Genomic DNA, 27589 nt, shown 5'->3' with positions numbered 1-27589 from the left:
CTTCAGCTGGTACACTAGAGGGTGGCCACAGCAAGGTTACAAAGGAAGATCAAAAAGAAGTTACAGCACATTGCCAGTCCGGTATTTACTGGTAACTATTATATTAGTTATATACCAAAATTTCCTGAAAACTTCTTAACTTTAGAATAGTCTGCTCGAGGAAGGACTGCCTGCTCTGGGGTCTTGCTACCTTGTGCAGAATGACTTGACTGAGGGGCTGTGTTGAGATTAGTGCTGAAGGAACTGAACTCCCCCGGTTCTCCCCAGTCTAGGACGCTGGGATCCACAGCCCAAGTAGGTGAAGGACTTGAAAGTCATCAAGACTTTTGAAGAAAAAAGATATAAGAAGAGGAACTATTTTTTATTTTATACACTGAAAACTTACTTTTAAATGAGGCCTCTCTCAGGCAAAAACACTGGCAGGTATGAGAATGAGTTGTCAACAGTAAAAACTCATCATACACTGCAAACGACGTGATATTTGAAGCAACCTACAACAAAGCAAGAGGAAACTGAGCACTATTACTTGGAGCAACACGGAAAAGGATCCAGGACCAAACTGAGCCTCTATACCTCATTGTCATTGATGAAAAAGCGACACCTGTCAGTCAGACCAAGGACACATTCCTGCAAAGAAATAAAATTGAAATCACAAACAATTCAAACCAAGCTGGTTAAACCTAATTTTCCTGTTACACATTTCTACTGACCTGTGATTGCACATCTAAGTCTCTGTATTCGGGAGAGAATATAGATACAAAAGATGTGGTTGGTCCCGTTCTAAATGCAGTATAATGCCATACAATTCAGCAGCAAGTCCTGTCATTTTTTTAAATTATATTTTATTGATTATGCTCTTACAGGTGTCCTGATTTTTCCCCCTTTGCCCCTCTCCACCTAGCATACCCCATCCCCACAGGCAATCCCCCCCCCACTGTTTAAGTCCAAGAGTCACGTGTGTAAGTTCTTTGGCTATTCCATTTCCCATACTGCAGTTTACAACCCCGTGGCTATTCTCTAACTCCCTATTGGTATTTCTTAATCCCCTCACCTCTCATCCATTCCTCTGCACCCCTGGCCCATCTGGCAACCATCAAAACACTCCACATCCATGATTCTGTTTCTGTTCTTCTTGTTTAGCTTGGTTTCTAGATTCAATTGTTGATACGTATTTTTTGTCATATTATTATTCACAGTTTTGAACTTCTTTGTCTTAAATGAGTCCCTTTAATATTTCATATATTAACGGTTTGGTGACAATGAACTCCTTCAGTTTTTTTTCTTGTCTGGGAAGCTATTTATCTGCCCTTCGATTCAAAATGATAAATTTGCTGGGTAGAGCAATCTTGGCTGTAGGTCCCTGCTTTTCATGGCTTTGATTATTTCTTGCCAATCCCTTCTAGCCTACAAGGTTTACTTTGAGAAATCAGCTGACAGTCTTATGCGAACTCCCATGCAGGTAACTAACTTCTCTGATGCGAATGTTGAACCTCTTGAGGTTGTTCCAGAAGCTGCTTATACATCCTCATTTTGGGGATTCTCTTTACTTCTCGTTCTGATTGGATGTTTTTGCTTATGTTCCAAAACACTGATTTGACTCTCAGCTTCATCCACTCTACTGCTGTTTCCCTGTACGTTGTTTTTTATTTTAATTAGGGAACCTTTCATTTCTGACTGGATCTTTTTTATGTTGTTGAGGTCCTCGCTAAGGTCCCTGAACGTTCTTATGTCCCCGAATAGTATTTTGAACTCTGCATCTGATAGATTGCTTATCTCCATTTTATTTAGTACTTTTGAATTTTGATCTGTTCTTTCATTTGGGCCATGTTTGTCTCCTCATTTTGGCAGCCTCCCTGTGTTTGTTTCCATGTATTAGGTAGAGATGCTTTGACTCTATGTATTGGTAGTGTGCCCTAATGTAATAGGTGTCCTGTAGGGTCCAGAGGCACAGCCCTCCCTGTCACCCAAGCTGCGTACTCAAGATGTGCCCTTCATATGGGTTCAGTACACCCTCCTCTTGGTTGCTGTTGACAGATTTTATCCAGGCCAGTCAGCTGCAAGGTTTGGCTGTGACCATTGACCACCAGGACTGAAAATTTCTATTGTCTATTTAGACATCGCAGCTCTCTTAACGTCCTAGTACAACACATTATGTGTTCTGTGGTGATGCTGACATTGATAAACCTACTGCCCTGCCAGTGGTATCAAAGTATAGCACATATAATTACATAAAGTACATAGTAGTTGATAATGGTAATAAGCAGCTCAGTTACTGTTTTATGTATTTACTATACTTTTTATTGTTCTTTTAGAGTGTACTCTTGCTACTTATAAAGTTTGCTATAGATGAGTATGCCGTGTTGTGCCAGCAGCAGCCTCGTACATCTGTTTACCTTGTGTCTTGATTGCCTCATTTTCTCCTGTGCTTGACTTAAGTGCAAGTGCGCTCTGTGATGTTTGCACAATGAAACTGCCTGATGATGAAATTCTCAGACTGTATCCCCGCCGTTTAGTGATGCGTGACTGTCTTTGCTCCAGTCACACTCCGTCTCTGCACTTCTCAGCTTGTCTTCTATTTGTGAGTTTGATTAATTATTTCAAGTCCTTCCAAATGGCTGGGGATATGAGTGCCATCTCTCTGCAAACATATCCTTTAACTCACAAGCCAAAGGGAAAAAGACAAAAGACCCAGGGAAGGGCTTTGATTGGTCTGCTGTGGGTCACGGTCTGTCCCCGTGACTGGAGGTCACAGTACCGCAATTGAGAGCCCTTCCAGAATCACAAGGATGGGGAAGGAGTAGGTTCTCTACAAAGCAGGGTAACTGGTTACCAGAATAAGGAGGCAAAGGATTCTAGTTAGATCAAAACAGAACATCTCCCACACCCTGAAGGCCTTACCTTCAGGTGTTAAATTTTGAAAAATGTGAGAGAAGGGTGCAGCCCAGACACTTACCATCCTGGGTTCCCTCTGGATACGCTTGTGTTTGCCAGTGATGTGACCCCCTACCCTTGTGGAATCCACTATTCCTCAAGTGCTCTGATCTGCCCAGAACACAGCAGATCCACTGCTTTCCTTGTTCTAAACATGGCTGTCATAGGGACAGGCACAGAGTAGTGCTCACTAAACAGTGAATGAATAATAGGTTAACCACAATTCTCAGGTCAGTCCTGCCTAGACATTTTCCCCAAAGGCAAATAAGGCCGCCCAGGCCAGTGAGCTACAAGGACTGGCTGTAACCACTGTCCACCAACCTCCACCCTCCACGGGGGACCAGCTGTGTGGCAGCAGGGTGGTGGTGCTCTGATGTGGTCTGTGGCTGCCCACTGGGTACTCAGGCCCTGGGGTTTCCTGGGTGGTATAGGCCAATGTCAGCCCCCACCTGCGTTTTGCCTGTGGCCACCCTGCCTAAGCTATAGAGCAATCTGAGATGGCTGCTACTTGTGCTGGGCGTGGAGATTCCCAGGTGAAGCCAAGCTGTAAATCTTGGCTGTCTGGTGATAGTGCCAGGCCTGGGGCTACTTAGGAAGAGGTACAGGGGCTGGGGGCTCACTGAGGCTGGCTGTTGCTTGTTTGAGAGGATTTAGGATTGTGAACCCACGACCAGCCATTCATATGGAAAAGCAACTTGGGTGGGCCAGTAAGTTAGGTGAGCCGTGTACCCATAAGTTGGGTGAGACTGAGTCTCTGAGGATCTCCAAAGTGCGGTACACAGTGTTAGCCAGGTTATCGGAGCCTCAGATATGGCACCAGCCTGCCGGCTCTGTGGCTCTGTGGCGTGAGGGGTCAGAAAAGGGACATTTGCCTCTGCCCACTTTTCTGTTTGGGAGAAAGTTGTCCCCCAGCTCTTGTCCTGACACCAGACACTTCAGTTTCTCCCTATACACCACTGGTGCCTTCCAAGCTGGTGCCCTGGTACTGCAGCTCAGAGGGAGTAAGTCCGAGTGTGGGTTCTTTAAGAGGAACTGCTTGGGACTCCCCAAGTTTCTTCCACCAATTCAATCCCTACTGGTTTTTACAGCCAGTAGTTCTGGGGGCTTAACTCCCTGGCACTGGAACCCTGGGCTGAGGCACCTGCTGTGAGGCTGGGACTCCTCACTCTCGAGACAGGCCTCCCAAATTGTCATCGACCACACGTGGATGTGGAACCAGCCCATTCTGTCTCTGCCTCTCCCACCAGTCTGGGTGGATGCGGTTCCTTTAATTTTGTAGTTGTCAGACTTACATTCAACTCAATTTCTGATGGTTCTGACTGATAGATGTTCTATATTTTAGTTGTAATTTTGATGTGGTTGTACGAGGAGGTGAGCTTGTTTACCAATGCCATCATCTTGGCTGGAAGTCCACAAGTCATTTCTGAATAAAAGGTCTGACAAAATTTAGTAGTTCTCTACTGTGGCTACTACACATTAGACCCACCTGGGAGGCTGTTAAGAACACTATCGCATTCTTCTTTTTTTTATTTTTATTTTTATTTATTTATCTTTAGAAGAGAAGGAGAGAAGAGGAGAAACATCAATGTATGGTTGCTTCTGGTGCATCCTCTGCTGGGAATTGGCCCCTGCTAGGAACTGGCCTGCAACCCAGGCATGTGCCCTGACTGGGAATCAAACAGCGCTCTTTTGGTTCCCAGGCCTGAGCTCAATCCACTGAGCTACACCAGCCAGGGCTGCATTCTTCTATTTGTAAATTTAAACCTCCAAGGAAAGGAATCAACTAACTGCTGCACTGCCAGCCAATCTCTCAACCCCATTTCACAAATGAAGAAACTGAGGCTCAGGAAAATGGGTAACTTCTCATTGTTGCCTTAAGACTTAGTGAGACCCAGGTGCATCTCCAAAGCCCAGACTCTTCTCACCTAACGGCATCGGATCCTGGGTCACTGCCTTAGCTGGTAAGTTTGTCTGCCCTGAGTTCACTTACCTCCCCACCAACCACGGCCAATTCAGTCTGTGTGCAAGGGTAAGGAAAGCGAACAGGAAAGCCAGCCGGGTTCTTCCAGGGTTCAACAGCCACAGAGGGGGACTCTGCAGGATTGGCAGGTGAGGTTTGTAAAAAACTGGCACATTAAACTTGCTAAAACACTTAACATGCATTTTAGATCACTTTCCAAATATATCCTGGAAACTCATTAGGGTGCTGCAGTTCGTTACAAGAGGAAAGAGAGGTGAAAAACACATGCCAATTCCAAGCTATAGCTTAGGGTTTTCCAGAGTAGTTAAAAGCCCTAATGATCAGTACAGCACAGAAATGATACAAGTCACGTTTTCAAGAATTAAACAGGCATATAAATCACGAACATGGTTTCCCAACATTTTGATACTCACCCCAAAGGTACTTAAGTATCTGGCCACCAGCCAGCTGTAATGCCACTGACTTGGTCTTGGAATTGCAACACAGGCTGATTATGACCCCATCCACTGTCACAGATGAACTGACAAAGTAAAAAAAGGGAGGGAGGGGATGTGAACAGATCCTTTTTCTCCAAAGTAGTGATATTGCACTAAACATTTCACATTTTGCAAAACAGAAAAAGAAAAAAGCACTTTCCTTTTGGTGCTGCTCTGCTTATTTCAATACAATATATACGCAATACACACACACACACACACACACACACACACACTAGTGTGCACACACACACAATGACAAACCACTGCAATCGCAAGCCCAGGTAAAGCAACTACTGTCGTATCACAGTATTTTCCACACTACAAGTAAGCCAGGTGTGTACGCTGTGAGGACAACCCTCCTATTCTGGCAGCAACTGTTACGACTTATTGCAACTGGTAATTTATCGACTTCATTTAATATGCCTGGTACCAATATTATCTGGTAAAAAGCAGTCTGTAGGAAAGCAGAGCAGTCTCTATTGCTACCACACACACTCAGGGAAGTCTGTAGGTCTGTCACGTTCATGGGAAGAGGGCAATGTGCTATTGCCATTGTTTCCACCTGAGTCAGTGATAAAAACACATGGTGCCAATGCTAACATTTACTCAGAGTGTTTAACCAATCTATAAAAGACCCCCAAAGCCCCAGCTTCTGTGAGGGTAAATTATCTGTAAGTTAAGAGAGCAGACTCTGGAACTAAACTTGCTGGGGATGGATCCCGGCTTCACCTGTGACCTTGGGCAACTTACTTGCTAGCTCTGTGCCTCAGCTGTCTCAGCTGTAACACACTATCAGCACAGGCTCCAAAGAGGTATTGTGAGAGAGAAATGAGTTAATCTAGGTAAAGCACTAAGAAGAGAACCTTTTATAAAGCACAAGCTGTAGTAAATGTAAGCTATTAAGATCTCAGAGGTAACTGTGAGATTTTAATAGTCCTCAAAGATATTGACACTTTACATGAACAAAACAGTCTTTTGAGAAACAAAAATCAAAGCAACAGAAATACAATGTAAGTGGCTTCGCATTCCCTTTACAGTAAATGAGATGACTGCATCTAGCTCTTTCTTCCACAAAGAATTTTTAATTTTGGAAAGTAGGAACTGGCATAGTTGACGCATTTCTAATGGAAACTGTTCTGCTTTTCAAAAGTAATAAAAGGTAAACCCTTGTTACCTTAAGTACTACATGCAGCTACATCATTTTCTGCATCCAGACATATTCACAAAAAGCTTTTTAAAAATATACAGTGCCATGAGTCAAAGATTCAGAGTTAATGACCACATCAGGATATGTTTTATGTATACAATAAGGAAAGGGTCGTAATTCTGCAACAAGCTTTTCAGAGTTCACATGAAACCAGATCTTCAATTACAAATGAAGCTGGCGATTCCCATTGATGCACGCCCACGGTGCCAAGCTGCGATGCTGGAACCCCGAGGCTTTCCCAGAGCTGTCTGGACAAGGCTATACTGCACAGCGGGGCCCTGCACTGCAGACGACAGCTCTCACTAACTCAAACCGGGGACAAAGGCGCAGTCAGGGATTGAAATGAAGCAGGATCAGGCAGCAGCGAAATTTTAGCGAAGGAAACAGAGGAGACTTTCCAGTAGTAAGTGGACTGAAGCGCCAAACGGCATGTAAAGAGGCGGCAGCGAGACATCAAAATGCAGCACCCAGAAATAGATCTCACAACTGAGTTTAATAACTACCAAACCAAGGGTAATCACAGTGGCTGACTCCCACGGGCTAGCAATTGCCCCGCTGGAATGTCAGTGTATGTTCAATTAAAATTTTTAACACATCTCACCCTGACCAGCGTGGCTCAGTTGGCTGGGTGTTGTCCTGCAAAGTGAAAGGTTGCCAGCAGCTTGATTCCCGCAGGGCGTGAGAATCAAATCCAGGTTTGATCTGATCATCTGGTCACCCAATCAAGGTTTTTCTCTTACATTGATGTTTCCCTCTCTTTGTCTCTCCTCCCTTCCCCCCTCTCTACAAGTAAGTAAATTAAATCTCAAAAAAATTTTTTTAACATATCTTAAAATGTTCTGTCTCATCTATTGGTTTTTGTCCTATTTTTCACCACTTGATACATTTTTAGCCTATATTTTCACATGACTCAAAACCAGCCTTAACTGCTTGCTAATAGTGTCTAACAAGGAAGCGACTGCCCCTCAGCTTGGCTCACTGAAGCCAAAACAAGTCCTAAGCACATACAGACAAAGCACAGCTCCATCTAGTAGGACATGAACTACAGGAAAGTGCTGTCATACCTGACAGTGAGCTGCCCATGCTCGTCATCCGTCTCGGAAGAGATCACAGTGAGCTGCCCATGCTCGTCACCCATCTCGGAAGAGGCCACAGTCAGATGGTAAATGACAGACTGTGGGCTGGCCCGGCTGTGGCTTACGGCCAGGAAGACGTCTTCTTGGACCCAGGTGAGAAAGCTGAGCTTCAGTGGATTTACTTCTTGATCTTCACTATTCTCAAACTGAATTCTGTTTTAAACATTGACAATATGCAAGATGTGAATAAAACTTTTAATGTCACTGAGAATTTCCTGAATGAACGAAGAATAAACCCTGAATACAGTCAACACCTAATTATTTGGAGGGACAAACCTGAAGTGATTTCAAATACTAAAAAACCCAAAGATAACATTTGTCTGGCTCTGAAACATGTTTTCCATTCATTTAATATTGTCTCTTAGCCTGAGATCTTTATAGATTTGAAGAGAACACTTTGTGAAACTGACCACAGAAGAAAATGCCCTGCCCCGGGTCGACCCTGCGCTAATGAAGCCCAGAGGTTTTCACTGTCCCCACAAACCGAACTGCAGCAGACACTTGGATCTCAGCAGAACGGGTCCTTTCCTAAGCAGCTCACATTAGCTTGAGAGCGAGCTTCCCTGCCTCCAACGTCTTCCTTCTACAGCATTTATACACCAGAGGGGAGTACTCTCTGCCACCTGGGGCAGCAACTCCTACGGCTACTTCCTGCCTGTGAGCAGAAGCAGCAGACCCTCAGCGCACAGTGGAGGAGGTGCTCCCCCGCCTGATCTTCCTCACCCAGCTCTCCAGGACCCAGTCTCTGCACTGCGTTCAGCCCCACGCAGGGGCGCCCCCAACTGGTCCTCACCAGCACTCTGCTCCGATGTTCCCAGTCCTTTCTGCCAATCCTAACCTAGCCCTTCTTCTAGGATTATGGTAAGTTTTCCTGTCCTTCATGAAACTGTCTCTGAATGACGGGAAGCTCTCCTCTCAATTTCTAAAACATGAACCTATATTCTAAATTCCTGAGATATTCAATTATACCCAACCATTTATAACATTATTTCCAGTGGAAAATGCATTCTGATTTGTAACCTGGGAGCACCGGCGGTCTCAGAGTGTGGGATGAGGCCAAGACAAGGCTGCGTAGGATCAGCCGTGTGTTAACAACCCACACTCCTCACCGAGGTGGCGCAAGTGCGGCTCCGCCCTGTGGGCTTCACCTCCACCTTTCCCTGGAGAACCAAGAGCTGTGGAGGGGAGCGGGTTTTAGGCTGGTTTACTACTTGCACTCTCTTGCCGCCCTTCAGCATATGTGACATTCAGAATACAAGTGTGTGGCTTCCCCAACGAGGCTGAAAAACCAGCACACAGTGCTGTCTATACTTGCTGCACTACAGGGTAACAGTGAGTAAATTTACTCCTAAGAACCACCTACTCGTATCTCTTTTCCAGATGAGGTGTCCCAAGGGAAACTGTAAATCCATTCTCACCCACAGCTCCCAGTTTCACTGTAGGATCCAAACTTGGACTATCACCTAGAAAACAAAATTGCAAATACCATCACAGTAAACTACAAATATTTCTGCTGTGGTCCAGCCGCAGCAGGGTCCAGGGGTTCCTGAAAGGTGGGTAAGGCATCGGTGATGGGTAACAGATGACAACACGCCTCAAAGGACAGTGAAGCTCTGTTCCGTTTATTATAAGTATAAGCAGGTTTTTATATTTTCATTTTTGGTAGTGATTAACATTTGCAGGTGCATAGCATGATCAGTTAAGCAGAGAAAATCAATACAAAGGTAACCAGGAAAAGTACGAAAGTTCCCATAGATTCAGTTATATTAAACAAAGATTGTTTTGACCAGGAAAGCCATAAATCAGACAATTAGAAGTAGGTGTATGTACAGAGTTTGAATGTCTTAATGTTTATTAAAGTTTCTCAGAATTTGTCATGGGGCAAGAGGATACGCTAGATTGAGTAGAGGTAATAGGAAATTTACTATAAGGCCTTTGTGATGTCTAACTTAGCTATCAATCCTTTTCTGTCTAAAATGTTTCTCTGTGTACTATAAACTCTGACTCCCTCGTAACTGTTTCTAAGTGCTTAATAGCTAACCAGCTTCTCTTATTTCTTTGGCGGTCTAATTGATATATATCCCTATTCAAGGTAAAGGAGGGGCTGTTACTCCAACAACTTTTAGACATACAGGGACTTTGTTCTCTGGTCAAGAAATTATTTTGTACAACTTCACTGGAATTATGCTAGTCAATGAACCTGAAATACAAGTGTCTAACAATCCCACCACCTTTTGATCACCAAAACAAACATGTAAAGAGAGATAGACAGGAAATCCAGCCACAGTTGCCTCTGCCTTGCAGATGCATCTCAACCATCCCGACCTTGTCAAGGGACGGTTGCTGGCCGGCTTCTGACACATTTCTCTTGATACAAGGCCATAGGGTTCTAGGTGTCAAACTACTTTACAAAAAAAGCAATCTAGAAAACAGTCACTTCTCAATCTCTTTTTAAAATCTCTGCCTGCCTTTCAGGAGAACCAAGATCTGCTCTCCGTTTGTACCACATCGTCACAACCCTCACCTGCCCCAGCAACACCGGCGGTGGGGCTGCCCTCTCGGCCCAGTGCTGATTCCTCCCACTGCCCCATAACTGCCCCTCTCCAACCCCACACCCTTGATCAAAAGCCATTCTCCTTCCATCCTTGATCCTGGTGATTCACCGCACAGCAGCCAATACAATGCTTTAAAAACTGAGTCAGAACACCACACTCTCCTGCTTCCTCTGGTGGTTCCCTGTCTCACCAGAAGGAACACTAACATCTTCCCAGATCCTTCAAAGGCAACAAGAGCTGTCACCTGTGACCCCACCCACCATGCTCCCCTCACCTGCTCTTCTGCTGCCTCCCTGAACTCCTGGTTCTTTCCTACAAATGACCAGCGCCTTAGCAGTTGCTTTGTCCTCTACCTGGATGTTCTTACCCCACGCTTGCATGGCTCCCTAATTCCTGTTGGCTCTCTGCTTAAATGTCACCCTCACAGAGAGGCTTCCTGGTCACGCTAAATGCAAAAGCCACCTTCCCTTGCCAGCTCTTATCCTCATGCTCTCCCGACATCCTGCTCACTGGGTAGTGCCCAACGCTGGCATTCAACAGCTCCAACTCCACGTGAGCCATCCGCACCAGCACCGGCAGCCGAAACGGCTCCAGATTTGAAGACTAATCTCTAAGTCCTATGCTCTAATGAAAACTCCCACGGCCTTTTTCCAGACTCTTTTATACGCAAACACTCCACAATAGAACCCTTAACTTCCCAAAGGCTTTCCAGCTTCTGGATTTGTAGGCTCTTTCTCTTCGCAATTCTGCAGACACTCCCCGGGCTCAAGCTCTCACCATCTCCTGCCTGGACGCTCTGCTATCTGCCTCGAAGTGCCCACACCCCTGGCCCACCCACACACAGACACCTGACAAATCTCCCAAAGGCAGAGCTCTCGACCCACCCTATCGAGTCCCAGGCAGTTGTGAGCGTCAGCTCAGCGAATGCAGGGTGCCACGGGCATTCCTTCTGCAGAAACAAAGACGTCCCAAGTTGACTGTGGTGATGGCTGCAAAACTCTCAACGTACTAAAACGCACAGAACTGCACACCTTACGTGGGTGAGCGGTATGAATACAGTTATTTTCGAAGTGAATGTAGGACAGAATAGTCTGTGTGTTGTAAAACGATATACAACTCAAGTTAGTATCGTATACTAAGCGCCACAAAAGCTCCTCTACATCTGATTCTTTTAATCTCATAAAACCAGTGATAAGATGCCCAACAGGTCAAGTATGAAGACAATCACACTTACTTTCGATATTACTAGTTGATAGAAAATCCACTTTGAAGAGCAGTTAATTTTTGCTTTTTCTGATTTGTCTCAACAATGAACGCGTTACTGTTATTTTTAAAGCTATTAAATAATAAAAAGTTTAAGGAGGATTTTTGTAGGATTTATGAGGATTTGCCCAAATTTTATAGAGTGAAACTAAAGCCAGAGAAGCTGGAGTCATATCCAAGCACATCAGTCCTCAATGCCGTCAACACATTCTGTGACTTTAAGTGTAACTACAAACAGCAAAGTCCATTTCATCCCAGGCCAGACGACACAAAGAAGGGTTAAGTTCCTACGGCATCTCATCCACATTATAACAAAACGACTCTGACCGAAACGAGGACCCCTGTAGTACTAGTATAAACAGTAGGCTGTTGATTAACAGAAAAGCTGATAAGCAAGCAGGACATTCCCATACAAACAGTTAGCCTTGACTATGCTCTCCCAGCCGCTATCTCGTTTACTTCTGAGAATTCAGCAGTTATTTGAAACAAGGACACCAGTGCCACTGGCCAGCATGATTCATGCCATGACCACAGACCTCACAACCAAACACGGGGTGTCAGGCTTCCCAGTCCATCAGAGGAGCAACCAGACACCGAGAACGGGGCTGCGGGAGACAAGGGAACGGGAAGCTAGAACCCTCAGCTGGAATCCCTGCTGCTCTCGCTCAAGCAGCTGCAAGGACACGGGCATTTTGTTCCTTCGTCTCTGACAACGGAGAACGCCACCAGTGACCCGGCTCCCAGGGGGGCTGTGAGACCAAATGAAAACACGGGCAAAGCAATGGAAGCTGTAAAATGCATTAAACATGTAATAAAATGCTATCTTATTTCCAGGGTTGAATGTCATTATTTAAATAACTGAGTCTCCAAGTTCAACAAAGCAGAAGGAAAAGTTCTTATAATCCACAGTGAAACTAAAGCCCCAGTGAAAAAAATCCCACACGCCTATTATTGGATTGGCCAAAATGCCCATTATATTTTTTCTATAAAGTAAGACACATTCTTCATTTTCACCAATAACTTCATTGATTTGGGTATTTTGAATATGTCGGCTATCTCCCGCTATTGGCTTCCAGTGGGTAGAGGCCAGGGGTGCTGCTAAACATCTTCCAGTGCAGTGCATAAGACACCCCACAGCAGAGAGCTATTTGCCCAAATATTAATAGTACCAAGAAACTCTGCAAACCTTCTGACACATTCCATCAGTCATAGCAGCTTCTCTGTCCACTGCACAAATTGTTTTTCGCATTTCAGTTGCATTTTTGCCTTTCTTGAAATAATAAAGCATAATATGCCAAAAATGTTGTGTATTTTCTTTCATCTTCAATATTAAAATAGCTGCACAAAAATTCACCAATTCTAATTTTTTTTAATGCATGCTGATATGAAAGCTGTCACAATACAATCTCACAAAATCATCTCAATGAAGTGAAAGACAACTAAGCACTACTTAGGACCATGATACGGAAAAAAACATAATGGACTTTTTGGCCAACCCAATAAATGTCATGATGACATTAATATTAATTATAAACTTCAAAATTTTTAGAAACACTAAAGTGAAGGCAACGCCAAACTATAACTTGCTCTTCAGAGGAGGAACCTGAGGCAGAGCATCCTGGTAACAGTTGCGAACTCACCACACTTATAAACAGAAATCTGGTTACTGGCATCGAGGACAGCGAGGTCGTTACTCTTCTGAGGGTGGGCAGAGAACGTGACCTGATTCACGGGCTGTGGGAGCAGCAGGCGGTAGGTGTACATGGGAGGTGGAACCACACTCTGCCGGAAGACGGTCACCATCACCCTGTCTGCAGGTGCGAGAGGGATGGAAGGAGGGTTAACACCCATGGATGTTCAATCTGTAAAATGAGGCCTTGGGCCAGTGCACACCACTCCCTAATAATGGTGGTAGGACATACACAGCAATTCTTTGAAATAATTTTCAGTGTTTTTATCATGAATAAGCTTAAATATCATGTAAGAGGGGAAGGAGGTATCACAGACTCTGGCTACTGCCACTTCCAGGCCGGGAAGTCCACCTCTGGTCTTGGAGGTTTCAGGAGCCAGGCGCCAGGTGGAAGTCACAGTTCTAGCTTCAGCCTGCCACCCAGCCAGACTAAAGCAAGGGGATCAGCACGTTTCAATTCCTTAGAGCACTTCCCTCCGCATGGATTTGGAAATAGGGCATACCTGATTAAGTCCTCTACACAGAACACATCATCAGTAAATCAGTATTATGAACATACAGAACATGAATTAGTACACCCAGTCACATTACAATCTTAGAAACAAGTTTTTCCTTCTGCTATTAGCAGAAAATAAACTGCCTGTTCAGGTGGCTACTGCTCTCCCCAATTTCCTCCCCCTCACCCAAACAAAAACAACAAAACTCTCCACTTCATTATAAGCCAATCTTCACAGTAGACAGATGTCTGTGACTCCAACTGAACACACTGGAGAGGCATGTTATTGACAAGTATTTTATCAGAAACCAAAGCAACATGGGGTGGGGGCAGGGGGTGAATGATGCAAGGGTCAGGGTCAGCGCAAACCTAAGTCAGAGCAAATGACGAGGCTGACGCACCCACAACCACAACAGGACTGAGGCCCCTCTACCCAGGGTCAAAATTTTCAGCGTCTTGAAAGGCTGGACCAGTAAATATATGAAGACTGTGGATGCAGCACCACGGGGAACTGGGTTGGCAGGCGGGTGTGCAGAGGAGGGACCATGGTCCTCAGGTGGGTACATGCCCCACTTATGGGCTCTCCCGTCCAAACAAAACAACAAGTAGGTAAAAAGAAACCAAACAGCCAAAGCAACCAGCCCAGCAAGTAGTCCCCACTGTTTTAGTGAAACCACCATGTCGGCAGGCATGGGGTGCAGGCACCCCTTCCAGGCCCGTCGACACCCTTCCCCGCTGCTTACGTCCATCGATGACAGCCACATTTGCCATGTCACTGGAACTATCTCCCAAGCTCCGGTCAGTTGTCCAGTGCCACTCATAGCAGAGGTAGTGCCAGCCCTGACAGAGAACGTGCAGCCGGTACGGGGTCACCGGGTCCCACATCAGAGATACAATCTTGCTCTTCCCACAGGCGCTGAAGGGCAGACATTGCTTGAGATACCAGTGATAGTTCCCAACAGTCCAGAGCTGAACTGCAAGGGAAAACGAAAGGAAGGCCCTCAGAGGCCGCAGGGTCAGACTTCCTCCCACCCGCAGAGGGGCATGGGGGCAATCTTTTCTTCTTCAAATGACTCTCCAGGCTCAGCCTCTCCATTAATGAGGGTGGAAGGATGCTAGGACAAGACAGTGCTGGGGTGAGTTGTTTTCTTCACAGTTTTAGAAAACAAGCAAGCTGACAGACTGACAGTATTAAAGCACTCAATCCAAAAGCACCGGACTAGCACCACTGTGTTGAGTTAAGCTAAGATGCTTATTGTTTTCTCCCAGGGGCTTTGCATGCAGTTATGTGCAAGGTTCTCTGGTATTAGTTAGGATTCAGCTGTCCAAGGACATTAGCAAGCAATGATCTTTCTCCACATTTATTAAAAGAATAAGACCTAATCCCAAAGGGTGGGGGACTTGGGGAGGTGTTGCTCAAAGGGCACAAACTTTCGGTTAAAAGTCGGTAAGTTCCAGGGATCCAATACACGGCCTGGTGCCTGCAGCTCACAATGCAGTACTGGGCACTTGGAAGTAGCCAGGAGGGTTGATCTTAAATGTTCTTGCGTAACAACAATAAAAACGATAATCACGTGAAGAGAACCTCACTGTGGTCAACGCTTCACAATATATCCATGTATTAAATCATACACTGTCCATCTTAAACTTACACAATGTTGTGTATTAATATCTCAATAAAGCTAAAAAAAAAAGACCTGATCATACGAAAACCAACCTTTATTAAACAGATGAAACATGTGAATGAAGATCTTGATGATGTTAAGAAATTTGCTTTCTTTAAATATCTCCTTGATCACTAATTCTCAAGTCACGGATCCCAGTAAATCTAACCCAGTTCCCTAACCCACCCGTTGCAGCATCTCTCCCCGGCAGTGAGCGGGTAAGTCAGACTCCACGCTCAGGTACCGCCACCCCGCTGCCTGCCCTTGACACCCTGTGCTCTCCACCCCGGCCGCATGTTCAAAACCACCCGGGGGCCTTTGGAAGAGGAAAAATAATACTGATGAATACGTTGCATCCCAACACCATGAATTCACTGAGATGAGCCCAGAAAGGGTTTTGGGTTTTTTTTTTTCCTAAAGGTATAGCCAGGGCTGTAAACCACTGGGTTGAATGAATGAATGAGCTTCCTAAGTAACCTTTGAGTTAAATAAAAAGTTCTACTGATAAAGTTTGAAAGCCACTTAGAAATAATGAAGCAAGTGAAAAGATTTATGAATAAAAATGTTCAGCACATTATTGCTGATAATGAGAAATGTCTCAGGGAGTGGGATTTAGTAAACTGGCACAAGTGAACAACACACAGTGGCTCAGAATAATGCAGACGGGCATCTGAGATGGAAATACGTGTGTGACAGTGGAGATGCGGTTACAAAACTGCGTGTGTCACACCTGCAAATGTAACAAAAACGAGATCACGGCTAGAATGAGATAAACACATAAAATCCTGAAGGTGAGAAAACCTTAATAGTGATTATTAGAGTGATAGAATTATGGATTAGCTTGTTCCCTCTCATCTTTATTTTCTAATGGTTTCACTTACTACATATACACTAAAAAATACTTATATACACAACTTAAAAGGTATAGAGAGGATTCCTGTATCTAATCCAATTTTTCACTTCCACAGTGTAGTATTCTCTTGGCCAACGTTCTGATTCTCTGTACTAACACCATCTAAGAAGTACTGATGACCGGTAATGGTCAATTTCACACGTTAACCTGGCCAGGCTGCAGTGCCAGGTAGTTTGGAGAACAGTGGTCTAGAGGTGGCCGGGAAGGTCTTCTGTAGATGTGATTAACATATACAATCAGCTGACTTTAAATAAAGCAGACCATTCTCCATAACGTGGGTGGGCCTCATCCAATGAGGTCAAAGCCTTAAGAGCAAAGGTTCCCCAGAAGAAAAGGAATTCTACTTCAAAGTGCAATGCAGACTCCTGCCTGGCTGCAGACCCAGGCCTGTCCTGTAAATTTCAGACAAGACCGAAATGTCAACTCCTCCCTGAGTGTCCAGCCTGCTCAGGCCTGCCCTGATTAGGTCTCTCTACAGACCCCTGACTGATACGTGACGGAAATCTTCAATAACCGAAACCTAACCACTGCCCGTCTCAGAGTCCACCACAGGACTGAGTACGAGGGATAAGGGCAACACCACATCTACTTTGAACTACATCTTGTGGGACAAAAGGCTGAGACGATGCGGCTGTCTCACCATAGGTTTTTAGAGCGGGATTTCCTTCCCTCTGAAGGTCTTCCAACCACACTGCCAGCACAGTGGAGTCCGCATTCCAGAGCAGGTCGTTCACCTAACAGGGAAAAAAAACCTGTCATTGTCCTTTACCTACATATTTACTTCCAATCTGTCCCCTGAATTCCCTGTTCTCACAACCAAGCCATCCCACGACTGGAGCTGACCCCAGCTGTAAATTATTAACCTACAGAGCCCTTAAACAAGTCTGTGTGATATGTGATTTTAGAGGCCTTTAAAAATGCATCATGCTTAAAGGTTAAAAAAGACCTAACCACCAAATGCAAAGTGACATTTTAGACAATCAAGGACATTTGAATATGGACTGGCTATTAGATAATACGAAGGAATGATTACTAATTTTGCAAAATGTGATAATAATGTAATTGTGATTATTTAAATAAAAATGTCCTTAACTGTTAGAAATAAATATTAAAAGTTCATTTTCTAGAATTTAAAAGAAACCTAGAAAATAAAAATGTGTATGTATATGAGTGTTTGTGTGTGTAGGCCAGAGAGTGGTGGACAGATAAAAATAATTTTGCAAAATGTTGGTATCTTACGAATGACAGGTGCCAGGGAGTTCGTGAACCTCCCCTGTCAACTTTTCACACATTTAAGATGACCGTCTGATGTGCGTCTGTGTCAACGAAGATCCTAATGGTACATAAGCTGCTTAAGGCTGAAGTGTTATGAATGAAAAATATATTTATTACTGGAGTTATACTTTTGTCAAAACAAACAATAATAACTAATATTTCTATTTCCTATCTATGTTTTATTTAGGGTGGAAAAGAAATGTCATTTGTTCTTTAACAATCTCTAAGGGGAAAATTGCCTTTTTTTTTAAGGGAAAAAAATCAGTTTTAAGCAGCCACTATATTTATTACTAACTACACTGGAGTTTCTATTTACACACCACATCAAATACAAGCCTTCTCTACAGCTGCGTAAAGACCTCTGAAGTTGATGGTCAAACAACCTAGACACCTACCTTAACCTCATCTTTGACGAAAGGAAGAACGAAGTGTCCATGGAGAAGTCCGTTTTTCTCAAAAAACACAACGTCCTGCTGGTTGGGTTTGTCCTGTGTGGATGCGATCAAACTGCCGGAGGGCCTGAGAGCAAACCCAGAGTGTTAGAAGGCCCCCCAAGGGTATCCAGCTGGCTTACAACAAGGTAAAATGAGAAGAAATGTTTTTTTCAGCAAAGACAAAAAAAGAAAAGAAAAAACCCCAAAGAAGTTTTAAATTCCAGGCGTCTCCCGGTGAGCAGGCACCCTGGCGTGGGACTTGACGTGTCCAGAGGAAAGAGTGCCTTTGCCTATCTGCACAAAGCCTCTATCTCCCCCCAAAGCCTCAGGTTTAGATGGCACCTGGGTGACTTGTTTAAAAACCAATACATTATTTAAACCATTCCATTATAATGCCTTATAAAACCATAACCTGTTTTTCCTTCAAGTAGGTAAATGCAGCCAATATTCCATGCTCAGGTAGGAATTTATACAGACTTCTCAATCACCTCATTTATATTTGTCGCTAGGTTTTAATACAAATACATTTTTCTCTGTGCTCTGTCCTCCAACTGCCACTCAGATACCAGTGGGACACAAGATGTCGAAATCCAAGCGCCCTAGTGGCTTCACGTGCAACAGGGGCTGCTGAGACCGGGCAGAGGAATTCCTCTATCCGTCCTCAGGGCAGCCACGTATCGCAGGCAGGCTGTGGCCGGCTCTAGGGGGCTGGGCCGAGGGGGGTCAGGCCTGAATCCAGCCCGCATGCTGCTCCGAAAACAGATGCCTGCGGTGTGGGAGTCTGTGCAGGGAAAAGAAGCCCCCTCTTCCCAGTCCTCTGCGCAGCTCCACTGCCCACACGGCTGTGCCGACTGCGACTGCCCTTCAGAGCACCTTTCTCTGTTGCACACAATGGCTTCGTGGAGCCCCTGCCTACAACGTGCAGAACATGTGGGCCTTGGAATGATGAGGAGAACTGAAGAAGCGCATAATCTGCTATTCAAATTGAAGTCCAATTTCAGGGAACTAGAAAAGAGACATACAGGCTTACAGCCAAATGAAAAAAAGTAATTATCTTTTTGTGGTACACAGACACGTAGATGCAATAGGTACCACCACCCCTGCCCTGGTTCCAGGAAATTCTGAGGAAGGAGTCACAAGGTTTCCCCTCCCACTCACTTCCAAGCCAGAGCCGGGCCCAGTCCCGATACAGGCTCGCTGGTTGACTGCAAAGCAAACTCTCGGTTCCACACTCTGACCTTCCGAGCCCCTGTGCAGCAGGTAGAAGCGGGGGGTGGGAAAGGAGAGGCAAAAAACAAACTTAAAGCATTATGACAGATGCTGTCAATCAGAACTTTTCAGACACCTCCCTTGTTAATAAAAACTATTTCACAAGGCCAATTAGATTAATCTTGTTAAATGTTTGCATCTAACTCAAATATTTGAGTTCGGTAGGAAGCTAGACCAAACGTCCTCAAAGAACACTTTGAAATCTTAGCTCTAAATGTATTAACAACCAAAGCAGCAGAATAACCCTCAATGAAAAAGAAAAAAACTTTCTCGAACTTATTAGTAACATAAAAAATTCTTCTGCTGAACTGAAAGTTGTTTCCATACCTGTCTCTGGGCAAACAACGCTCACAGCAAAAAACTGTCCATCACCACGCCAGGTAACTCGTGGGCTATGGTCATCCCAGGGCAAAGCAGGCTCGAGCTAAAGAGACGACAAAAGCCAAATGTCACTCATGGCCTAAATGGCCCAGAATCAAACAAGGTACAAGCCATTAAACCTTGTACACAAGGTTTAAGATACCTAGAACCAGCTTCATAGAAACCTCAAGAATTCTTCTAATAAAAGGACCCTTACATCCATAAATCATCAATAAGAGAAAAGAACTTAAAAAAAAAATCCTGCCCTGGCTGGTGTGGCTCAGTGGATAGAGCACTGGCCTGCAAACCAAAGGGTCACCAGCTCGATTCCCAGGCAGGGCACATACCTGGGTTGTGGGCCAGGTCCCCAGCACAGGGTGTGTGAGAGGCAAACACACATTGCTGTTTCTCTCCCTCTCTTTCTCCCTCCCTTTTCCTCTCTCTAAAAATGAATAAATAAAATCTTTAAAAAAATCCCTTTTTGGGCATTAAAAAAAAGCAGTCTCCAGTCAGCAGAAGAAAAAAGCTGCAGCTCCAGATAGTAAAAACAGGGAAGATGGGGGGAGGGAGGAGCAGGAGGGCATAGTGGGGATAAACGGCGGTGATGGCCAGAGACTTGACGTGGGGTGGTGAACACACAACACCGTGTACAGGTGATTACAGAACTGTACATCTGAAAGAAACCTGTATAGTTTTGTTAACCAGTCACCCCAGTAAATTCAACAAACAGGGAAAAAAGAAACAGACTAGGAAAGTAAGTGGAAAATATTTTCCATTAAAAAATACGGTGACCTGAGAAACCCACCAGGTAACCAACACAAAGAAATAGATGTTGTCTGTCTAAACCTACGAGAGTAGAGCTCTATCTGTTATGTAAGCTTTACAGCCCTGCGCAGCAGAGCTGAGCCACAGGCCATAAAGGGAGCCGCAATGACGACCACACGCGAGTTCTGTGTTCACTGTCCCAGAGGAAGGCCGGCTTCCAGTGTCACTTGCATCTCAATCCTGAAGGCCTTGAAGACAGAAGCCAGCCCTGCCGGGTTGGGGACAGATCCACCTGAGCACCCAGCATCATGTCCAGGGACAGGCCGAGTCAGAATGACACAGGCCGCGTGTGCACCACGGGAACACACTGGCAAGCTAATAAAGTCTGTTCTAAAGGGAACTGCCCCGTGGTACCAAACATGCGGTTCCAAGCTGCCTGATGAAGAGCGTGTCACATGAAACACAGCTGGAAACAAGGAGGGACGGAAGACGTAACTGGCGGGCGGTGTATCACTAACTCCTTTATCCTAGAAGGGCAGCTCATGGAGGTTTCTTCAGATAATACCCACGACGCTTCAGGCCCCAAATCCTCCTCAATTCTACTCTCTCACACCCCACACCTCATCTATTATCAACAAACCCTGTCACTACCTGCCACATGTATCCAGAAAGAAGGAAAACCGCAAGTTTCACTCGGGAGGAAAAACTGAAAGACTACCTGACAACTACATGTGGGAAAACATAAAACATGCGTGTGGCTGACCAACAGTGAGTGCAGGACTGCAGCACCATATAGGTATTGAGGGGGGGGGTACACTCAGGGTTTTAGTTCTGTGATTCATTTTGTAAAAAACTGAATTACTGGTTATAATTATTCTGTACACTGAGAAAAATGACAAAGCAGCTTGGCATTAAAAAAGAAAAAACTCCTTCTTGGGTGACCCATTCCCTGTGGTTTTCGAAACAGCTTCAGTCTCACTAAAGCACAAGACATCTGTTCATTATTAGCCCCTAGCTGGACCCCTGGGCTCCGGGAGCGGGGGGCAGAAATCATACTTGGTGGCGATCTTACTCGTCCCGATCAAGTTCCGTTATCCATCAGACCAACCTCACCATTTGCATCTGAAAGGCCGCTTGCCTGCCCTCGGATCCATGGAACTGGGTCTCCTTCTGGCCCCATCCAACAGTGATAAACTTGCCTAGGGAACAAGTGAGTGAGAACAGGTGAGACAACCAGTAAGCTAAACGAAATGAAACAAAAGCAGGTTCACTGCTAGTCTTCAAGAAGTCAGGAACTGGTAACTACTTGGGTCCTGGGACCCCTCAATAAATGGACCAGCAGTCAACAAAGCCTATGTTCCACACTATTTGCCACAGTATTTGAAGGCTTTGAAGTGCCCTAGTTTTGGACAGAGCTTTATCGCCAACACACATTCTTAATTCCCTTGATGACCCTCAGCAATCCACCCCACTTAACAAGTAAGAGGAACGAAACATGGAGAATTTATACAATATATCCACTGATATCAAGACATAAAACAAGATGAGTGCTGGGAATAAAATTATAATTTCAAGGGTCCAATTCAATGAATGTCCCCAACCTCTCCAGTTAGTGGAGGAGGGACAGGAGAAGATAGAATGCAACTCCTCACACAGACAGACGGGGACCCCCAGTGGCAGAGGCCAAAATCAGGACACAGGGCATCTGCCTTGCAGGCTGAGGTTCTTTCTAAATCATGACGCTCCCCTTACATAAAACACGAAGTCAGAGCTGCTGAAACAAAGCAGCCCCGTTCCTGGAGGCAGGATTCGATACCCACTTGCCAACAAGGACTACCGAGGTGCCCCTCAAAGCCCTGGCCAGATCCAAGGCCCAACACTTCCCTCCCACCACTGATTCCGATGCCGATGAAGTGGGCTGTTTAAAATCTGTATAAATTAGGGGTCAGCATGACCATTTCCTACCTACTCTGCACTGACACATCCAAGTACTGCAGTACCTCTGAGCTTACCTTGCTTCTGGGCGCAAAGAGCAGCGCTACCCTGTGCACACACCTGGGCTTCCACCTCAGTTTCCTCAGAGAGGTGAAGGACCAAGGAGTGACGCAAGGGGACTTTCCCAGTGGGAAGAGACAGTAAGCGACGGGGCCACCACCGGAATCAGAGAACTGCGGCCTGCGTCTGCTCTGACAGATCAGCTGTTACCGAAACACAGCCGCGTCTGTTCCTTCGTCTTCTAAACAGCCTTCACACCAAGACAGCAGAGCTGAGTGGTTGAAACAGAGACCATGTGGCCTGCAAAGCCCTTAACAGAGCAAGTCTGTCAACCTCGGAGCAAGTTATTTCTGGTTAGAGGAAAAATATCTGCTCACCACTCCACGGGTGACTGTCGCACTGACAAAGACACTTCTAAGATGTAAGACCCTAACCTAAATTCCCTTGCTCCCTTGATTCACTCTATTAAGGCTGTTATAAAAAAAGTTGGTGGGATTAGCTGGGCCCAGGGCACTTTCCTATGCAAAGGTGTGCCGTCTCCATGACTGTCCTCCAAGCTGCACGTCCCAGAGTGCAGCCCTGGGTCTACTCTTCCAGTACCATAGCAGCTCCCTGAGCAAGTTCGCCTACTCCCAAGATTGTGAAGAGTCCTGCACACCAGCGACTCAGCCCCATACTTGCCTGCTTCACGTGGCGATCCCTGAAAGTAGCCCCAAAGAGTCCTTCACCTTCCCGCTCATGTCCCGGCATCTTTACTCCCGCCACCGGAGCTGCTGACTGCAGTCCCATTAAACTTTCTTCTTCCCCTTACACACCCAAGCTGACTTATTTCACTTTCTAAACTGCTATTTCTCAAACTAGTTATGGCAGGGGAGGAACCATGCACGTATATTCCAAACAAGTTTCTCAGTAAATTCCCAAACATGTACTCCCATCCTCATTGAGAATCAAATCTTTCCTAAATGTTTTATTCTCTCTTTTGGCTCACACTCGCCTTCTTTATCTCTCACCTGCATTCCCACCGCAACCTCGAACCAGGTTCCCAGCCTCTTACCAATCACTCCGTCTGCCCTGCGTCCTCATTACCTTTAAAGGCTGATCACCTATAACTCAATGTCCAAATTCCCTACCAAACGTAATTAAAACGCATTCTCTTTATCTTATTTCTCACTCACATCCTGTGCACCATCAATGCATAAGTGTTCACAGTTGTCTAAAGGAGCCATGATGTGCCAAGGCTTCTGTGAGAGAGCCCTGCCTTGAATGGCTTCATCCGCTTGCTTGGACCCCCCTCCCCCAGTCCTCGTCCACCCAGCACCGGTTCAGCTGGCACTCGGCACAAGTCGCCTCATCTGAGAAGACTCTCCCCTCCACTACTGCCTCCGCCAATGCCACCCTAATGCCCACACATCAATCACTGAACTCCTTAATGGGACTCCTTGAGAGAAAAGCCAAATTATCCACAGCACCAAAAGCTGCTCAGCTCTCCCCTCCTCAAAAATTATTACTGAATAAATTACTTTTGAATGAATAAATGAGCAGCAGCTTTCCCAAGTGACGTCTCAGAGTTGGTGGAACAAGAAGCATGAATTTAGACCTCAGCAAAGGTTAAAAATCAGCCTTCTCTCGGACCTTTCTTGTTTTCTCCCTGAAGTTCATCCCAGAAATGCTCTCCTCACTCTAGCCAGTGGACAGTCCCGTTCATCGAACCTCCAGCCTACGCCTTTCCCAGGCTTGGGGCAACAACGACCTAGGTGATGTTAAGCAGATTTCTATTCCCAAGGCCACTGACAAAGCTGACTCTCAGGCCTGAGAGGTGACAGAGGTATGCCTTTCAAGATCCGGGGTGTGCTAGCCCTGGCTGGTATAGTTCAGTGGATTGAGCATGGGCCTGTGAACCAAAAGGATCGCAGTTCGATTCCCAGTCAGGGCACATGCCTGGGTTGTAGGCCAGTTCCCTGAGTTGCAGGCCAGTTCCCAGCAGGGGATGCACCAGAAGCAACCATACACTGATATTTCTCTCCCTCTCTCCTTCCCTTCCCTTTTAAAGATAAAGAAATAAAATTTATTTAAAAAAAAAAAAAAAAGACCCGGGGTATGTTGAAGGAAGTGGGCGAGCAGACCTTTAACAAAGGGGAGTTCAAGCTTCACAGTTCCTTGGGTTTAGGATACCATTCAGAGTGCAAGAAAATGATCAAACCTGAGAGGAACATCAGGTCACTAAATGTTTCAAACAAAGTTACACTCACTTTCACCAAAATCACCCTGGTGGATCTGCTGTTCCATGATTGGGTCAAAGTCTTTTGTCATCATAATCAGGGTCTGTTGACCTTGGAGGGACACAAACGAGAATGATTTCACTTTCATGCAATAAATTTGCTATTCTATAAGTATCAGTGGCACTGGAAGCTACATATTCCATATGAATCAGTGGAATTCATAGTCAGAAGGAGGCAGACAGAATTCATTCAATGTCGGGAACCGCCCTGCCTGGTTTCAGAAGCTGTAAACCCCCAGTGGCTAAGGCTGAGTAAGAGACCTTGGGACTGTAAGTCACTAAAGAGACAAAGCTTATCTTCCTGGCAGGGGCGAGGGCTCTGCCCCTTTCCTTCACCCTGCTTGGCCCCAGGCGGATGACTGGTTAGCCAATGACAGGTAAAATTCCTCAAGGGAAGGATGACCTAAGACAGGCATGGTCATGAAGGAGCCTTCAGGGAAGGACTTGGAGGGCTATAGAAAAAGGGGGTGATGTACCCTCACCCCTTAGCTTTGACATAGCCTGAGTCCTCATTCTGTTTGAGAGAAGTCTCCTAATCTCTTGCCTGTCCCATTTCCCTTGCTTGACCTCAGCCTGAAACAATGCTGGAGGTGGGTGCGGCCCTGTGCTGGAAAGGGCAGTTTCCCCAGGGCCACGAAGCCTAAGATAAAATGCACAAAATCCTGTGAAATCTGCATTGCTAAGAATGCCCTCAATTTTCTGATAAGGGTCCAAGCAGGAAATAAGTTCATTTCCCAAAGTTTTATAGCCCTTTAGTTGACCCTGACTCAGAATAAGCCCTCAAAGTTCTTTGAATGTTATCTGTTGTTCGATTCTTACTGCCTGACAATGACTGATGAGCTTTACCTGTATTCCTGTGCAAAATGAACCCAGTAAGAGCCCACTGAGGAACAGGCTCCTGGCCCTTCTCCTCTGAGAGACTGGCCACCTTTCCTCCCCAAGCAGATCATGTTTTGGCAGACTTATTCTCATCTGTGACAGCAGAGGGTGGGGGGGTGTCCTGTGGGCAGAGCGCCCCCACAATTCAAAATGTTTTAACTCTCGTTTTTTTTAAAAAAAGAGCTCTTGACGTGGTGCTTACTCTCAGCTATTTATGTATGTAAAGCTAACATGAAAGATCACATAGCCCTCCTCTCTAAATTATAATGGTGGTATAACTGGTCAAAGAAAACTTCTGAAACCTACACAGCCCAAAATGTAGCCCTGTGAGATATCAGGAGCCACGTTTTATAAAAGTCAGTGGGGATTAACGACCAGCTCACCTGTAGCAAGAAGCAGCAGCTCTTGGTCGGGACTCCAACTCATGACGGAGATGCCACTGGCTACACTCCCGACACATTCCAGCTGAGACAGGCGGAGAAAGATAAGAGACATTTCAAAACTCCACAGTCTCAGTGGATATTCACTGCACCCTTAGTCAGAACAGTTAAAAACGGAACACATAAATGTAAATTTATTCAATAAACACAGGAATGACAGGGAAGGGAAAAGGCTAAAAAGAACTTGGGGAACAAAGAGTGAAAGGCGTTCCTTATAAAGCGCAGTGAAGAACGTGGATTCCGCCTCCTTCCTCTGAGAAGCCACAAATGGAGAGGATGTGCACCCTCTGATCACATGCATGGACTGAAGGAGCTCGGTAATCAGGAAAAAATGCCATAAAGTGTTTTGAAAGTTGGGGGGTGGGCTGGGATGGGAGTAAAAGACAGAAAACTGTACTTGAATAATAATTAAATAAAAATAATAAATTTAAAAAAAATAAAGAGATCGTGAACAAAAAAATATTTTGAAAGTAAAAACATGCTTTTTAAATATGAAAAATACTATTTAAATTGTACTCAACAGCTTTGATATTTCTTACCATAAACTGAAAGTAAGATTTATTATTGCACGAAGTGGAATGGCTGAAAGCGAAGGCGTCAGATTTAGACTGCCAGGGTTCACATCCCCTCTGACAGATTAACTGCAGGTCTTCAGCCTAGTTATGAAAGGCCTCTGCGCCCCAACACCCTCTAGCGCTAAACAATGGGAACACAGTCTAGCGCCTAAGGTTGCGGGGAAGAGTAAGTAAAATTTTACATGAAAAGCACTCAAAAAAGCACCTGGTATATTGTAAACATTGAATAGATGTCAGCTACTATTATTATATTATTAGTAATATTATAACTCCTATTGCATGATCAATGTTAAAGAGGTCACAACAAAGGAAGTAATCAAAGAAGTTTAAAAAGAATCAAACAACAGTGTGAAACTCTTGCTATTAAGAAAGTAAGAATAGTCCTGGCTGGTGTAGCTCAGTGGACTGAGCACAGGCCTATGAAGCAAAGGGTCGCCAGTTCGATTCCCAGTCAGGGCACATGCCTGGGTTGCAGGCCAGGTCCCCAGTAGGGGACACGTGAGAGGCAACCACACATTGATGTTTCTCTCCCACTCTTTCTCCTTCCCTTCCCCTCTCTCTAAAAATAAATATTTTTTTAAAAAAAGAATAGAAATTCAGAAAGTCAGCCTCATGCTAGAGTAGAGAAAGAAGCTAATGGCTGAAATCTGTCTCCTCCGGTAATCCTAAAATATGCACTGTGACAGTATTAGTATATTACTATGGTACCTGTTGTTCAGGGACTCTGAAGTTAGCCATCAATGAGAGACTTAATTGGCATTTGTAACAGAAAACATAAGCCATCTAAACATTTCACAGACTTTCTGATTACAGAAATACAGGTTATAATTCAGGATCAGATTTTGGTAAGAGGTGAGCTACACCACTCAAGAATGGCCAGGATTTTTTTTTCATGTAATTGTTCTGATTAACAAGTGTGGTAGACAAAATTGAGTTTTACAAGAACCCTGAGATACAGCTAAAGCCATCCCAACAATTTTTTGTAAATAAATATGTAATATAAT

At 45.0% G+C, this 27589-nt stretch overlaps 1 protein-coding gene across 2 annotated transcripts in view; it reads right to left on the bottom strand.

Moving 5' to 3' along the window:
* The window catches only part of ELP1 (elongator acetyltransferase complex subunit 1), a 58990-nt gene that overhangs the window by 24901 nt on the left and 6500 nt on the right, over positions 1-27589 (bottom strand). For both annotated transcript variants that reach the window (XM_037152732.2, XM_037152731.2), the window contains exons 4-18: positions 25954-26035; positions 24663-24743; positions 21532-21617; positions 19621-19717; positions 19183-19273; positions 17986-18109; positions 16956-17049; positions 14482-14712; positions 13193-13363; positions 9098-9197; positions 7663-7887; positions 5326-5432; positions 4922-5025; positions 574-627; positions 386-491 (exon numbers count right to left, since the gene is read on the bottom strand). In XM_037152732.2, the coding sequence (XP_037008627.2) occupies positions 386-491; positions 574-627; positions 4922-5025; positions 5326-5432; positions 7663-7887; positions 9098-9197; positions 13193-13363; positions 14482-14712; positions 16956-17049; positions 17986-18109; positions 19183-19273; positions 19621-19717; positions 21532-21617; positions 24663-24743; positions 25954-26035 (1753 nt within the window). The remainder of the gene's footprint in view (positions 1-385; positions 492-573; positions 628-4921; positions 5026-5325; positions 5433-7662; positions 7888-9097; positions 9198-13192; positions 13364-14481; positions 14713-16955; positions 17050-17985; positions 18110-19182; positions 19274-19620; positions 19718-21531; positions 21618-24662; positions 24744-25953; positions 26036-27589) is intronic.

This window comes from Artibeus jamaicensis, unplaced genomic scaffold (genome assembly GCF_021234435.1).
Source record: "Artibeus jamaicensis isolate MK-2021 breed Jamaican fruit bat unplaced genomic scaffold, CSHL_Jam_final scaffold_1964, whole genome shotgun sequence".
NCBI classification, from domain to species: domain Eukaryota; kingdom Metazoa; phylum Chordata; class Mammalia; order Chiroptera; family Phyllostomidae; genus Artibeus; species Artibeus jamaicensis.
This window is presented reverse-complemented; position numbering and strand designations above follow the sequence as displayed.